Source organism: Protomyctophum bolini, assembly GCF_963924005.1.
Source record: "Protomyctophum bolini genome assembly, chromosome: 20".
Lineage (NCBI taxonomy): Eukaryota > Metazoa > Chordata > Actinopteri > Myctophiformes > Myctophidae > Protomyctophum > Protomyctophum bolini.
The window spans coordinates 9910716-9927647 of NC_137881.1; the positions used below are offsets into that span (position 1 = coordinate 9910716).

General features: G+C 45.1%; 1 protein-coding gene across 1 annotated transcript in view; it reads right to left on the reverse strand.

The window, feature by feature from the left end:
- Positions 1–16932, reverse strand: part of LOC308335713 (adhesion G protein-coupled receptor L3) — a 276097-nt gene that overhangs the window by 34570 nt on the left and 224595 nt on the right. Inside the window, exons 14-16 of the mRNA XM_080792874.1 lie at positions 16572–16748; positions 3005–3214; positions 11–231 (exon numbers count right to left, since the gene is read on the reverse strand). Of these exons, the coding sequence (XP_080649000.1) occupies positions 11–231; positions 3005–3214; positions 16572–16748 (608 nt within the window). The remainder of the gene's footprint in view (positions 1–10; positions 232–3004; positions 3215–16571; positions 16749–16932) is intronic.

Below are 16932 nucleotides of genomic sequence, written 5' to 3' on the forward strand. Positions count from 1 at the left end.
CAGTACTCACACTCGGTCGGTGCCGTAGCTGCGGTAGTCGACGGCGGCCGACACCGCCACGATGAGCGCGGGGACCCCGTAGCCCACCAGGTAGAAGTAGCGTTTGCGCGAGTGCTCGCTCTCGAACACCTCCACCAGCATGATGTACAGCTGCACGCCCTCCAGGAACATCCACGTGAACGCCGCCAGGAAGAAGAAATGGAGCAGGGCGGCGAAGACGGCACACGCAATCTGTCGGAGGAGGAGGAGGAGGGGGGCAGGAGGAGAGAGAGAGAGAGAGAGAGAACGAGGACACAAGGAGAGAAAGAAAGAGAGGAAGACAGGGGAGATTAGTTTGTCGATTAGAGCCAGATTCATATCGTCAATCATCAGTTCCAATTCATGAAATCACATTTGAGGCATTCAGCCGGCCGTCATAAAGGATTAACAGCCTTGCTCCAGGGCACGGCGTCACTGACAGAGCGTCGGTGACAGAGCACAGTGCTGCCGAGAAATAACCACTTTAGCAGCCTCCGCTGACCTCCACCAGCGCTTTCTGCCTCTCCGACAATTAGCATCGCTAAGTCTGGGCCAGCTTTGTTTGGCAAATCCGTGGGTTGGATGTTTGCCTGCAGTGATTGGCGAATGGATGCTACAGCCAGCAAAGCCATGTGGTCTTGTTTGCCATGGCTGGCATAAACAGAAAGCTTTATGAAGAACTGGAGTCAATAGCCAGTTGGAGCCAACTGCATTGCATTATGCCCCATGCGCATGCAGGTCCGCATGCGCATGCACGCACGCACATCTCTGTACAGTACTTCCATGGCTTGATGCAATTATACGCAATTATTGGCACAATTGAACATAACTGGGGTATTTTGTCACAGAAATTGATTCAATGAAATAACTAAAAGGTTCAGTGGACATTAATTGTAGTCCAGGAGAGTGATCTTTAAGATTTCTTTCTGTGAATCATAATTATCCATAAAATGTTATAGTCCGGCAGCCGACAGCCTTCATTTGTCCAAAGTGGGAAATGTGGTATATAGACTTTTTATTATTGGCCTAAAATATTGTCTATATACTATACATTCATGAATCCACTTGCTGACCGGCTATGACCCTACCATTAACATCCTATGGCAGGCAAAAATGTCAAACTTTCCTTTTGCTTTAAGTAGCATGTGACATGTCATGATTCTAAATCCATTCCAAGCGTTAGTTTTGCACAAACTACACTCCTTGGGCTAAAAGCAGCCCTAGCACGTTTGTGTTGCTGTCAACTGTATAATCAGGGATGGAACACGTACGTACTTGCTGTCAACTGTATAATCAGGGATGGAACACGTACTTGCACAATAGTTCCTGCAGTTTTCTCTCAAGGCCAATCAAAGTCTCATTAGGCCATGTGGCACACAGTTTCATGTACTGTACCGGCACAGCACAGCACGGCGGTAGAGGTGACATACGCCTACGACACTATTAGACAGCGCACAATTCATGTTTCAGTCAGACAACTCTTAGAGTGAATTTAGAATATATATTTATTGAGCATAATTGAGCATAGATATATGAAGCATATAGATTGGCGTCAGGGCTCTATTCATTCCCTGTAACATTAACATCTTAGTTAAGTTATAAAGCCAAATAGAATTACAGGGAATGAATAAGACCCCCATGCAGGGGGGTCTAGAAACAGAGCCTACAGGTGGATGCTGGGGAGGCGGTGGGATTTGCTAAAACTTCATGAGCAGCAGGTTAGCAGCGAGCGAGACAGTGAGGCAGCAGCAGCAGCGGCGCACGTCCGCACAGCAGGAGAGAAGCCAGGAATGAGCAGGTAGACAGGTAGGTTTAAATAGCCGCTCTGATCAGGTAAAGAGTGCATGAGACTGATCAGGTAGGCGTGCTCACGAGTTGTCTGCCTGAACTAGCTACGCAAGCTTCGTATCATTAATGGACATTCTGCAAACGTAGTACAGAAGTACTAAAAGTCAGCAATTCTGTATGATAATAATTGGCCATATCTTGCTAAAATCTCCCATTTTGTATAGCTGTACAAAACAGCGTTTACACTTCAAAGAGATTACAAGTGTTGGGAGGTGAATAAACAATACATTGCTTTCACACGCATAACAGGCCATCCAAAGATGAAAGCTGAGGCAATGTGCAAAGTGAATTTATAGCTCCATCATCATAATCACACACACAACTGGGAATATAGGCCAGGTCCGAGCCTGATGGACGGTTCCTTTTAGCATTTCCAAATTACTTGCTTTTCGATTCACTTCACTCAGCAGCCCTGATGCCATCCTTGATTATAATGGACATTAATAACCCAATATTTCTATCAAGGTTTATGCAAGGCCAAATTGCAACATCACAGTTTGCAGTACTTTACTTTGGGTAAAGATTGTGAGTCAGATTGTGCAAATTTAGGTCAAATCACTGTAGGATCCCAATAGATCGGCATAGAGAATAATGTGTACCAGAAAGGCTGCAACGAAATGTGATGAAAAGATTTGACCTTTTTACCATTATCAATCTACAACAATTTATTTGAACAGATTTAATGCATCTGTGTCGCCTTAGCGTTTAACCACTTTAACCATTATTTTATACTACAAGCTCACCGAGTGACGTGCTTTGAATATAAATTCTTTCACAGCGAACATTTTTAACTCAAATCTTTGCCTCATGGGAGGAACAAAATAGTTTGAGATGGAGCCTTTCTGGTACACATTATTCCCTATGCCGATCTATTGGGATCCTACAGTGATTTGACCAAAATTTGCACTATAACATATAGTTTTTGGGCTACTTGATATATAATAGTTTGAGAAACACTGACATGGAAAACTGTAGATTTAGAAGACATTTTGTAGACTTTGGTCTCAGGTCTTAATTATTTCTTAACGAGCATGTACGTAGTAGCTGGCAGATAACGTCCCATAGCTGGGGGTTACGAGTATATTTGTATGTGGCGCAAATACAGTTAATTCATCATCATCATCCCTCCCCCTCTTACCGGCTGGTCGGCCCGGTTGATCCCAACCAGGAAGAGCGACTCTGCGATGAAGAGGCTGACGCACAGGTTCTTGTGGATGGTGTTGCGGTCGCTCTGGAGACCCCGGAAGAAGCAGAAGGTGAAGAGGCTGATGAGCAGGCAGACCAGGGACAGCAGGATGCCCACCCACGTGATGACGTCCAGCAGCATGTCGTGGACAGGGTCTGTGTTCTGTGGAAACAGGACAGGAAGGAAGACGCTCAGCACCGTTGTCGTCATCACATCAAGCCAACCCAAATGCAATAACATGTCACAATGACATGGGGAAGAATGGATGTCATGATGAGACACCGAAGGACAGCGTGGTGGTTGCTATTCAGCCAGTCCAATAGGGTTGTAGTGAAAGAAAAGATGAAAGAAGACATCTAAATAATACAAATAGAGCTAGTTGCTGGTGGGGAATGGAAATCTCTTTTGGCACGTAATAAAAATCATATTTATTGCCAAAATATCAGCTGAATACAAAGAAGTTTTTAATGGTACTGGATTTTTTAAATCACCAAAACACAAACAAACATTCAACCCTCAACCCTTGTATTCAATTATTTATTCATGCAGCAGTTGTCCTCAACCCCTCCAATAACCCTCTACATAGCAAGCCACAGGTGGCAGATATAAATCATAAATTAGATGGTATGAATGAATCCAAAAAGCCCCCCGTCTTTTCCTTTGTCAGTAACAAAACCAATTAATGGCACGGGGGGCCACAGGTGTCTGAGACCAGCACAGTGAGAATACCATTAAATTGCAACATGGTCAATCAATTTCATCATTGCTTTTAGACAATGTTCCTCTTTTCAGAGAGTAATTTGCCACCATGGCCAGTTGCGGGCACTAAAAAGTGTCCCGCCGGCAATAAATACATGGCTTTACGGGGGATAAGGACCGACAGTGATTCCACTGCAGCCGTGAAAAGAGAATTTACATCAAGCCGTAAAAGCCAAGTGCACAGCGTGCTACTTGGGGAAAGAAAGATGCAAAAGGCAACAACAACACACCCTGAAATGTCAGTTTGGTGCATAGTGGCAGTGGTGTCTTTGTTAAGGAAACGCTGACAGCACCGTACCCAGAACATTGCATTGCAGTGCAGAGCCGAGTTCCTCAAAGGTTTACAGTATAGACACATGCACGTTGAAATCTCTGAAAGTGTGGACGTGGATCCACACCCGTATGGGACGGGTGCGTGTGTTCCATACTTTCAATTAATAACATTCCAGATTTTGCTGTACGTGTGCCAACGGGACATCTTCTTATTGATAATCGTCAAAGTTAGAAACGCCGTCCAAAACCACGATACTCCTTTACAGATCTCATTAAAGAGCCTCCATCGCATCACCCACAGGGCCCATCAATCTCTTATGCACTCATCACAAGATTGCAAATAGGCCCTCTGAGAAGGGGCTGATGACCATTTTGCTTGATCAGCAAAGATATATGGATGTCCTCTGGACAAGTTTTTAGTTGACACAGCCAAAAGCTGTCAACATGTCACCAAAATGGTGTTGTACGTCACAGTCCAAAGCATATTCACAGCTGGCACTTGGTAAAAGTAGAATATTAAGTATTCAAGATAAGTATTCAACTTTTCCGCTCCACTGTCCTTTGTCCAATAATTATCAGTAAACACCCAAAGAAAAATGTGTGTGTGTGTGTGTGTGTGTGTGTGTGTGTGTGTGTGTGTGTGTGTGTGTGTGTGTGTGTGTGTGTGTGTGTGTGTGTGTGTGTGTGTGTGTGTGTGTGTGTGTGTGTGTGTGTGTGTGTGTGTGTGTGTGCGCGCGCGTGCGGGGAGAATGGGGGGATATGCTTGTCAAGTCGTAGGTAGAGAACATGGCACGTGCTTAAGAAAACGTCTATATGGGAAAACCTGGGAATAAAGCAGCAGAGAGCGACATCTTGAAGCATTAACTTAACATAATTACTGCACCCAAAACAATTTGGTCAGCTTCCTTACATTCTTTAATTTCCCAGAGGAATCCTCCTCCTTTACGGTCCACTGGGCTTTGACTTAAAATAAAGGGGAAGAAAATGACGAGTGGATTTACCGCTTACCGTTCTTCCTGCCTTCAAAATGACAGTGATCCCTGCTGGGACTCAAGAAATGTTTGGGTGGAACTCAAGATTTGATTACATCGCTGAATACTAAATGAACCACACGACAGGTACCATCTCACCATATGAGGAAAACAAATAAGTTCAGGCTTTAGGCATGCCAGAGACTATACACACAAAAGCCAGCGACTGCCATTATTACTCCGACTACTTGGCCAGCCTTAGCCAGGCTTTCAAAAAGGCTGCTCCGCACACAATGCTCTGCAGTGGTGTAAAGTCACTAAGTACATTTACTTAAGTAAACAACGTGAGTACTTTTTTCTACCACTGCTGCTGTGCCATGAGCTCACTGGCCTTCTCCGTTCCACTGTCCTTTGTCACTAGCCCCAACATATGAGGTCTCCGTTCCACTGTCCTTTGTCACTAGCCCCAACATATGAGGTCTCCGTTCCACTGTCCTTTGTCACTGCCCCCAACATATGATGTCTTCTGCCTCCTCTCGCTGTCACTTGGTTCCCACAGGAGTATACTTGACGGGGCCTGAGCTTCTGGTGCCTCTGGCTGGCAATGACCTGCCAGCTGCATTCTGCGTGCTGTTAACTCACCTCCACGGTGGAAAGAAGGGGGTTGGCAACCTTTTTGACATGGAGTGCCATGTTTTCATTTTCAAGATAGTCAGTGTGCCATACATAAACTATAGCCTACATTAAGTTTAATTACAACACCACATCAAAATGAAATATTTCCATCTTATTATATATATATATATATATATATAGGCCTCAAAAAAGAGAAAAACCTTCCAAGGAAAGGACTGCACACTCCAGGGAACAGAGACGGACAACTTACTGCATCAAACTTATTTATTAGCACGAGTGCTAATAAATAAGTTTGATGCAGTAAGTTGTCCTCAAATGCTGAATGGACCTTGATATGAAAAAGGTTGAAAACTACTGATGTAGAGAGTCAGTGTCCGTCTCTGTTGTCTCTGTTCTAACTAGGACAAATCAAGTGAATACTGTAGTTATTTTATTATTATTATTATGATGATAACTAGATGTAATATCCCCAACAACCACAGGTGGTATGGCTGTTCCATATTGTTGATGATGGAATTGGTCAGTACACTCATCCCATAGCCTGCAGGGACCCAGCCTAATATAATATTAAATAATATTATGAAGCTACTAATAACTTATTGTGGAGGATAGTACTGTATTAGTTGTGTTGTGTTGCATTTTCTTTTCATATCTCTCTCTCTCTCTCTCTCTCTCTCTCTCTCTAAATTGACCACACCAGACCATAGCCTGGATATGGACAAATCAGCCTGTGTTCGAGAGATAGGAAGGAAGCTCAGCTTAGCCACTTGCAATATTAGTCCACTCCAGATGAAACGGCATTTGGAGAGTATCTAACTTCCGTCTCAGTGAAATAGGACAGGCAGCCTCATGGGACATAACGGGAGCAATTTGATTTGAATGTTGAAAAGTGTGGCATAACAATATGGAGAATGACAGTTGAAGATTGACTGGATGCGTGAATGTCGTGCTAGTATTGGTTTAAATTGGCTGGCTCTAGCCTATGTAAGCACATTCTTTTTGTTTTAGAGCAGTGGTTCCCAAACTGTGGTGCGTGCACCCCTTGTGGTGCACGAGCGCCTTCTAGGGGGTGCGTGACATGAAAAGTCTAATGGTGGTGCTATGGTTTTATTTTAAATATATGAACATATATGGCAAGTAATGCAGAATATAGCCTATGCTGCATATATTATGCCCTATTCAGGTTTATATATGTGGATAAAGAGGAAATATATGTCTCTATATAGCCGATTATAGCGTATGCAATTTATATTTTCATGTGGGGGCAGGTAACAGGGGTGCACGGCCAAAAAGGTTTGGGAACCGCTGTTTTAGAGGAATAAACATTATTGGATTTTGAAATAAGAATACAAAAAAATAAATATATATTGTTTAAATAGTTACAGACTCTCTTATCCTCTATGAAAATAATGTGTGACTCAGGGCTATAATATGGAATACCCACATGGAAATATTTGCTTACGTTGAAAGAAAATAAAAAAAGAGGCATATACCTCTCCCGAGCAAGCAAGCGCTGCTTTAAATCACATTTTGACCATAGTCAGCAACACGGCGTGTGTCGGTGGGAGGGAGGGGTGGGGGGGCTGGGGTTGCAACGGGGGCGAGGAAGGACTCATCAACATCCGCGCGTGTGTCTCCCCCCCTTCGCCACGGGGGGGGGGCAGTGTGTCTCCCCCCCTTCGTCACGGGGGGGGGGGGGCAGTGTGTCTCCCCCCCTTCGCCACGGGGGGGGGCAGTGTGTCTCCCCCCCTTCGCCACGGGGGGGGCAGTGTGTCTCCCCCCCTTCGCAGCAGAGTTCCGACGAGGGAAACTCGGGGCTATGAAGTGACACACAAAAGGCTTGTTTAGCGGCAGCTTGGCTCGGGAGGGGCTAACAGATGCTGATCATTAGGAGGCTGTGGTAGGATAACAGCCATGGCGCTCCTGCAGTCTGGGGAGCGCACTCTTTTGATTTTCCTGCCTGATGAACCGTTGCATATACAGTATACACCCGACGAGGGGGGGGGGGGGGTGGCGAGGTGCCCTGCGGAGCGGGGGTGCGCTTGCGCATGCAGATGTGCATCCGTATATGGAAAGGGGAGACGTGCGGAGGTAGTCGCGGGTGTGTGATTTCTTCGTTACCCACACCACCACAAGGGTACCCTCGCCGTGGGGGGGGGCAGCAGCTGTCGATGTTTGTGTATGCTATCTGTGTATGCTATCTGTGTGTGTGTGTGTGTGTATGCGCGTGTGTGTGCGTGTGTGTGACACATAATGCCTGATTTATACTTGGTTGCATTGTGTCGGGCACCGAAAATAGACGATTGACAAGCTCACAACTAGGGGTGTATCGATATAGTAACTGCATCGAAAAATCGTAATGGCTGAGTTTACACTTGGTTGCATGCTGAAAATAGCCGATCTACAAGCTCTCAGCATCCAACCAAGCATAAAATGACTTCTACTGGATCTCTGCTCCACTAGTCCCTCCCTAACAATTTAGTCTAGTTTTTATTTGTTGACAGAATTGTCAGTATACGTACAGTATTTCATCTTAATTTGAGTCATCATAGCTTAGTTTGTATTTCGATTTTATTTAGTTTTCGTCAGCGAAAAAAGGTAGTCGACCATCATTTTTTTGTCATAGTTTTTGCCGGTGAAATAAACACTGCAACACCGGTGCGCAACGAAGTCAGGCTTAAGTGTGTCTCACGGCGGACGCAGTGGGTGGCACCAGCTGGGCCACATTGTGACGGGACTGACGGGAGGGCCCTGAGGTCTGTACTGTAGTGGGCTAGTGGGCTGTGCGGCGGCTGCAGGCTCCATCCATCACAACCTCACCTTCAAACGCAGCGAGCTGGCCCAGAGAACGAGGCAGAAAGGGAAAAAGAGATACAGGAAGGAAGGAAGGAATGAAGGAAGAGAAAGAGAAACAGAGAGAGAGAGTGAGGCAGGGAGAGTCAAGGGGAAAGACAAATGTAGGCAGAAAGAGATGAAGACGGACAGCGGAGGTGGAGGGAAATCTGCATCCAATGCGCGGGGTGATGCATCGCTGCTGAGCGATTCCTTTGTCCTGGGAGATGCGTGACGGCAGCATTGTGGTCCAGAAAGTTAGATTTTCTTTTGTATTATTTTTACTGGGGGCTTTTGCACAGGCAGGACAGCAAATGATGTCATCTGCAGAGGTTCTGCACCTCACCTGCACACTGACAGGCCCGTATACAGCAGTAACCTGCATAGCGGTCCCCAAAGTGGCCAAAAGCGTAATTTGCTCAGAGAATTCACTCGCCGTGTCACCGCAGTAGGCTGCCGAGTCATACACGTTACTTACTGGGGACACGCCATGCTTGTGCACATTCGATTTGTCTTCCAATCTCTGTCCCGCGTTATCTTCTCTTTTTTTCCCCTTCGTATTTCTTAAACACACATATTTTTCATTCCAGATGGATGCCTCACGAGATTGGCTTTGGCACTGTTCGGCTCCCATATACTGTATCACAAAATAGGGCTTTTCTGAGTCAGTCAGGCAGTCTGGGGCGGGGCGGGGCGGGTGGGGTGGGAGGGATCAGAGCAGTACACGCATGACAACAGGCTTCTAAGATCATATACTCATATACCATTTTTAACAGGGCCATCAGAACCTGACATCACATCATACACACTTAATTACCATAAAACCCTGTGTCCAAAGCTAAAATCCCTTTAACTGGTTCTCGGGAGACTCCTAAGGGGCTGATTGGGTGGAACGAGGACGTCTCTGTCAATCCTTTGTACCTCAAAAGAATTGCTCTCAGCGTGCGGTCCGACAAAGCCAATCCAATTAAAATGCATAACTCTGACCCGAGAATGCCTCCCGAGAAGGGCTTTGACTCGTGAAATATGGTGTGTTCGTGGGGTGGATCGCCGTTGTGGTATAGGGGCTAGCAGCCTTCGCTGCAGGGTGTCGTGTGTCAAGTTCACCTACGGTATGGCTCAAGGATTTATGATCTGCACGGGGATGAGGGAGCGGCTGTGGCGAGGGCGTATGAATCAGGCGGTGCTGGCCCATTCGTCACGTTTAAAGGGGGCCGTGGGAGAGCTTCCAGCTGCCTGGCGGGAGTTAACATTCAGCACATGTAACTAATGTTGTCGTTCCATGTTCCGGGCTCTGATAACGCTGATAGAATGCTGGAGCTGTGGAACTTTTAGGTGGCCTTGTAGCGGACAGTCATATCTCCATCTGTATGGGTCAGCGTATAATCCAGGGCACTTTCAACATCGTCTGGGTTAATTTAGTACTTTCATCATCAAAATCTCTTGTATAGCAACTGTTGCTTTACAGGAAATTAAAAACATTACCTGCATTTCAAAGGATCCACTGTAGTTATTAGTCACATTGGTTAAATATTTATAAAACCCACAGACATTCAAATGCGTCATGTTTGTTGTGAGCTTGTGGATCTGTTAAGTTTCACAACTTGTGCGCATCACCGTCATATGCCAAACTATGAAATAGACTTAAAAAAAAAACATAAAAAATATGAAATATGGAGATACAAGCTGCCCGAACTGCGATGATTTGTGCCGACATAAACAATGTATGCGTCCCACTCCCCATTCCACGATGGCGGCGGTGTGACGCTCTGGAGGACATGCAGCTCCACTGACGAATGGAGCCCACATGTCACCCCTTTAATCATCCATCGGGAGAAGGCCATTGATTTATACCTGCTAGTCAGTGGGGAGTACTGCCACTTACTAGTACTTCAATCCTTCCCAGGGGCTAGCCCACCCCAGCGCGCTGCACGTGCGCGTGCACAGACGCACGCACAGTCGCACACACACACACACACACACACACACACACCCACCCACCACCAACTAAATAATGGCCTGCAGGTGGAACTGGGGCAGGTCTATCTTTCACGAGTTCAGACTCTGTGCTGCTTTCAGCCACCATTTAAAAGGTGCTCCCACGATGGCCTCCGGGCTAGCTTCCACAAATGACAGGCTTAAATTCAAAGGAGACGGTTCGATAACGAGTAGCTAGCTGCCTTTAGGAGCTCCAGTGAGCTCCAGTCACCTGGGAGCCTTAAAAGCTCACCCCAGGAAAAGAACGTCCGCAATAATATCAGAATGTGCAGAAATACTAATTTCTAAATTTACTTAAAAGTAAAAGTCCAAAAGTATTGGCAACAAAAGGTACTTAAAGCACCACAAGTAAAAGTACTCCTTATGCAAGTTTTCAAATGTATACAAATCTTTTGAAAATAGCAGATCAACAAAGCTGTTATTTTCAAATGGCCAACATGGTTTATAGGGCTGAAGTGGTTACTGTGTGTTTTGTAATAACGATCTAAATCTACAAAGTAACTGTTTTCAAATAAATGTAGTGGAGTAAAAGTACAATATTTGTCTCTGAGATGTAGTGGAGTAGAAGTAAATATTGGAAATACTCAAGTAAAGTACAAATACCTTAAAATTGTACTCAACTACAGTATTTAACTAAATGTACATCTATACACAAAGAACGAGATGACATCATCACAGCTGTGAGATCATATTTATAGGTCGCCGTGCCGTGTGAAAGAAGTGACGATCCTGAGGTTTAGGGTTTTCGGCCTGCAAGAACAAGTCGGCCAGACATGTCATCACTTTTAGAAATCTGCAGTAGCCTAAATCCCCTCTATGTCTATGGTTCTCAAGTTGGACTTGAAAAGAATGTATTTCCATACAATGTCAATTGGTTTCAGGCAGCCTTAATGACAGCTTGTCCCCAGGTTCAATAACAGAGCAGTTCAAGGTTACAATTTAAATTGTTTCTTTCGGGCAGCAAAGTCCTTGTACTGCCACTCACGCCACTTGTGGAAAGAACTAGGACAAAAAATAAAAATGAAGAAAATAAATGATAATAAGAACAAGTTAAATCGGTAACAGAATATGGATAAGAGTGCAAAGAGTGCAAAGCAGGTATACTAAGTTATGGCAGCTGTACAACCTCGCCAAACAATTTCCATATACATCTCTGTCTAGACTGTCTAGACTTATAAATGTAGTGAATGAAGAACTTTAGAAGGAATTTAAATAATGAACGTGTTTGGTAAAGGTCACAGTGAGCTTGAGCTCTGACCACACACTCAATCACTTCAACAAAATAAAGTGGATGTTTGTGCCATTAAATTAACTCAAGGTGTTCTGAGAGTTCACAAGGTTTCAGAGACGACCTGAAAACACGATGTCTCCGGGCAAGTCTACGTGTCGGCATGAAAACATCAACAGTTATTTAAGATATACACAAAAAGAGACTCAATCTCAAAGTAACACGTACTGTACACTGCTGCCGTCCACAAGTTTAATTATGTTTGCATTGCCATCGGCGGTCCTTCAACTCAGGCGGCATGTCTGAAAAGAGCCGTTGATCGTTCCCCATCACCCAAGGCAGCTGGCATTTGCGCAAACAAAGCGTTTTGAGCGGTGAGACAGATGACGGTGACAGCACTTTATTGTTGTTGTTGGCGATTGTCCCGATCTGTCTCTGTGGCTGCTACCTGAACAAACGCCTGCTCACAAACACTGTGTGGGCGGTGTGTGTCCGTGTGTGGGAGGGGTGGTGCGATTGAGTCACTTTCCATCAGCTGCTGTGAACGAGTCTGCGCCTTATATTATTAGTATTGTCTGCAGAAACGCTTGCTTAAATTGCTTCGAGTGAGATCATTACTTTGAATCTACGAAGCTCTGAAAATATTCTGCATTTATGTGTTTGCCAGCAATATACCAGTGAGAAGTGTGCATGCACTGCATGGTGTAGAAAGGGTTTACTAAGGAGGTTTTGCCAACATCCACAGATTATTGTTATTTTGATAGTGAACTTGTCCAAAGGAAGCTTTAGTTTGAGAAATAAATTTGGGGTCTTGAGGTTTTCAATGTATACATTCATTGGTAGATCTTAAAGGGTGTATCTACAATACTGTACTAAATATGAAAAAAGGTCATAATCCCGGGCAAGAACCATGTGTCTTTATAATGCCACATGGTCAAGCATTTAACAAAATGCCCTCAAATGTCCCTTCTTCAGACTGACCAGGAGCAGGTCAGAAACCTAATCCAGAATGCCCATAAAAATGTATGTCCAGAGGGGCGATATCAAAATGTATGTCCAGAGGGGCGATATGAAAATGTATGTCCAGAGGGGCGATATCAAAATGTATGTCCAGAGGGGCGATATCATAATGTATGTCCAGAGGGGCGATATCAAAATGTATGTCCAGAGGGGCGATATCATAATGTATGTCCAGAGGGGCGATATCAACATGTATGTCCAGAAGGGCGATATCAAAATGTATGTCCAGAGGGGCGATATCAAAATGTATGTCCAGAGGGGCGATATCAAAAGCAGAGGCATGGATTGCACCCACCCCTCACCCCAGCAAATCAAACCCTATAAGTACTGTATAGGTCACAGCGTATTAGCCTGGACAAAAATATCCCTGAACGCAGCACTAGCACTATTCCTGATTAGAGCAATACATACACTGTACTACCCCCAACGGCCAAAAATATAATGAGATGAAAGATGGCGGTGATAGCACGCGCTTCTGTCCTCCAAAGGGAAGATGGTATAGGCTAATTACAGCTTGCCTATCTGCTTTAGAGATGGCAGCATGGAATAAACAAGGTTACAAAGTAATATATTGCTCAGAGGGTAATGAGTAATAACAATGCAGAGATGTTTCGTTGCCAAGGAGACAAAGACACACGGTCACTCCAATTTATGCAATTTGTTCTGTTACTGCATCTCCCTCTCTCTGTCTCTACCCCTCCCTCAGTTCACTTTGTGTCTTCAGACAGAACGTCATGACAGTTTGTCAAATAAAATGCCTCCGTATCAAGCATCCAGTGGCGCCACTCCACCAGCTGTCCTTACGGCATCCGAGCAGAAAGACAAAGAACAGAGGGACGGGGAGAAAGAGGCATATCACTGCAGAACACGGGGCGAAAGCCACCTTCCACTTTTCATCGGATGAAAAGTGGACAGTTTAGCAGGCAGCCTAGGGTTTCCAAAATGCGGAGGACAGGCTTGACTGAAAGCGATCCTTTTACGTCCATTTTGCCCTCTTTTCCATCCTCCCTTTCATTCTGTGAAGGCCCCCATTCTTCAGTCTCTCGACTCGGGGGCCGACAGTGAGCTTACTGAGACTGAGAGTCATGCAGCTGAGTGACAGTGCATCTACTCGCGTAGTGTTGTTATAGACCCCTGTTATAGACAGAACCTACAGTATATCAATGACCCTGTTCCTGTGCCCTTGCATAAGCACACGTGTGCATCTCTGTGTGCAAGCTGGCATTGTTACATACTGTACACAGTATATGCCACAGTATGTTTGTGTGTGTGTGTGTGTGTGTGTGTGTGTGTGTGTGTGTGTGTGTGTGTGAGAGAGAGAGAGAGAGAGAGAGAGAGAGGGAGAGAGAGGGAGAAAGGGAGAGTAGGGGTTGGCAAAGGAGAAAGGATTAAGGACAGTCCTAGGCCTTGTGCATGTATGGCTCGCAGCCAAGTAGGACAGCCCTTATAGAGTGCTTTATGCACACTCACTTAGAGTCGGATGGGTGGGGTTGTTCAGGTACCATGAGATACTGAGAGAACCCCGTCAACCTAGCCCTCCACCCAGGGATATGCAGAGAGTGTTAGAGGAGCAGGGGCTGAAATCCCATAAGAGGGCACTTTTGGACTTTTGGCGAAATTAGCAGATCTACAAGCGTCACGCTGCGACATGCTGAGAGCTTGTAGATCAGCTATTTTCGGGGGCCAACCCAGCACTCTTAGCTGTTCCAAACAAATTTGTTCCAACGCAAAATACTGTGTAAAAAAAAAAGCAATTCTCCTGAATGCTGCCTTCCGGCATGGCATGGAAAGGAGTGGCATTTCCATTTCTTTCACCATGTAGTAAATGCTGCATTCATGGTCTGGAGAGGGCAGTTGTTCTACAGACGGGTAAAAGGGCAGGGGCTGAAGCCCCCTTTGATGTATATGTGTGCACGTCCCTGCCCTCCAACTTCCTGTGACAGAAGTAATTGAATCGTCTGTCACCAATCTGGACCGTCTCTCGGCCGGTGACTCTCCACCACCTGTCCTCTGCCTGCTCATCTTTATCCCGTTTATCTGAGAAGTGCCGTTGACAATGGCGCTGTCACGACCAATCCACACAAACAGCACAGTGATCTCACCCCCGTGCCCCCTTTCTTTAGTTCTCGCTCTACTCCTTATCATGTCTGTCAAATATATCTAGCCATGTCTACCGGTATATAACAGCCATCTTATGAAGTTAGGAATGCTAGCTATACAGCAAGCCCACCTGTCCTGCAGTGCAATTTGTCTGTTACGGTGTTTGTGTTGGTCTCTCTAAACAAAGTAACAAACGGAAGACAGACTATAACTGGGTGTTTGCAATGACTATTATCACGGGCTTGAGTAGCAAGTCCTCTATTGTTATCCTACATCTTTATTCCCGGGCCAGTTTTCCCTCTGGGCTGTGACGTCATGTGGGTCAATTGCTACTCTTTATTCACCCTTTTTCCCCCTTTCATAGTCTGCCAAACCATACATTCAAAGTAGACTGCCTGTACTGTACAAAGACCTGAAAGTGTAAATATTTTGCCGTTTTGCGGTGTAGACAAAGCGCAAAGTCACCGCTTTAGGACATAGTGGATGCAATGCAGGAAAGTACCTGAGTGACACAGTCTGGTGTACCAAGAGCTGTGACCATAAATATTTTTTGCCTCTCAGACTATGCCTCCCACACACTGCAAAGGACCATACTATTTTAAACACTTCACACACTGAAGGACCATGAGTGAAGTAGTCTCCATGTACATCCTTTACACATGATAATGTAATCATGTGAAACACATTGTGTGAATGAGTATTTTGCACTTGGACATTTGACATCGTGCTGCCTGGAGTTCAGTAAACAAATTGAACCATTTTGGGCACTTATCTAGTAAAAAGCATGCGAGACCCAGGGCCTTAATTTTCTCTTCTTTGGGTATTATGGTCCAATCATTTTAAAATGGTCTGCTTCAAATATTTTCCAATTTCATTGAATGATACATCATATGAAAGCGTATACTCTGTACTTTAATAATCTGTAAAAAAAAAACAGAAAAATGTGTCCCTGTCACATATTTGGCACCAATTAGTCTCCTGTCACATATTTGGCACCAGTTACCCGTGCACTATGACAGTTGTAATTAAACACCCTTCAACACAACACAACAATGAAAGATGCTAGTCATGGTGGTTTTGCCTTATAGCTACGGGTCGCGCTGCGGCACGTTGAGAGCTTGTAGATCAGCTATTTTCGGGGTGCAACCCTGCACTCTTTATCTACTGGAGATGGGGTCTATGACATGGATTTTGAGGACTTTGACGTCTATGTGTGCACATCCCTGCTGCATACAGTATATGATAAACCCCACCTTCAACACACCAGTGACTGAAGGCCACAGAGATGATTGTTATAATCATGATCGCCCATGTCTGTGTACTTGAACGTGAGACACAGTGTACTTGATATGTATTGTGTACTGCCTGATCTGTAGCATACTTTATAGTTAGGCTACGAGAGACATCTCAGACAGCAAGGTCAGCCTTGCTGCAGTAGGCATGTTATTATGTCTCATATCTTGTTGTCACGTCATTACGATCCAGCACTATATTATGTTCCTGTTTGTGTAATAAACTTTGTGAACCTTTAACGTGATACTGTCTCGTGTCGCGTTATTGTTCTCCCGGGCCCGCCGCCACAGTCGCCGTACCGAAGGAATCCTTCAACCGGATTATCACACACCACCCAGCCTGCACACACTACCGGTCTGCCAGAACCAGACGAGGGTCCAATACTTTGAGTTTACAACAATGATCTTACCTTGACGTCCACATGGGCCATGAGGACAGCGAAGTTGGTCAGATGGGTGCACGAGCACGTGGTGTGTGTCCGGTTGGTGCCGAGCAGGCGGCAGTCTTGCGTGGACCAGAACCCAGTCATGCTACGCTTGGAGTAACTCCAGAACGAACAATTAGGGTTGAAGTTTTCCTCGGATTGCTGTATGAAGAAGGAGGTAAACAACATTGCAAATAATTAGTGTGCTCAAATCATACACGTTAATAGGAGAAGGGGAAAAAAATAAAGCTTTGATTGCAGGTTGACTCATGTTGCAGTTGTTGTTGGGTCTGACCCCAGCCGGGTTAAATGGAGGCGGATGAAGTTAATTCCAGTTAATCTTGCA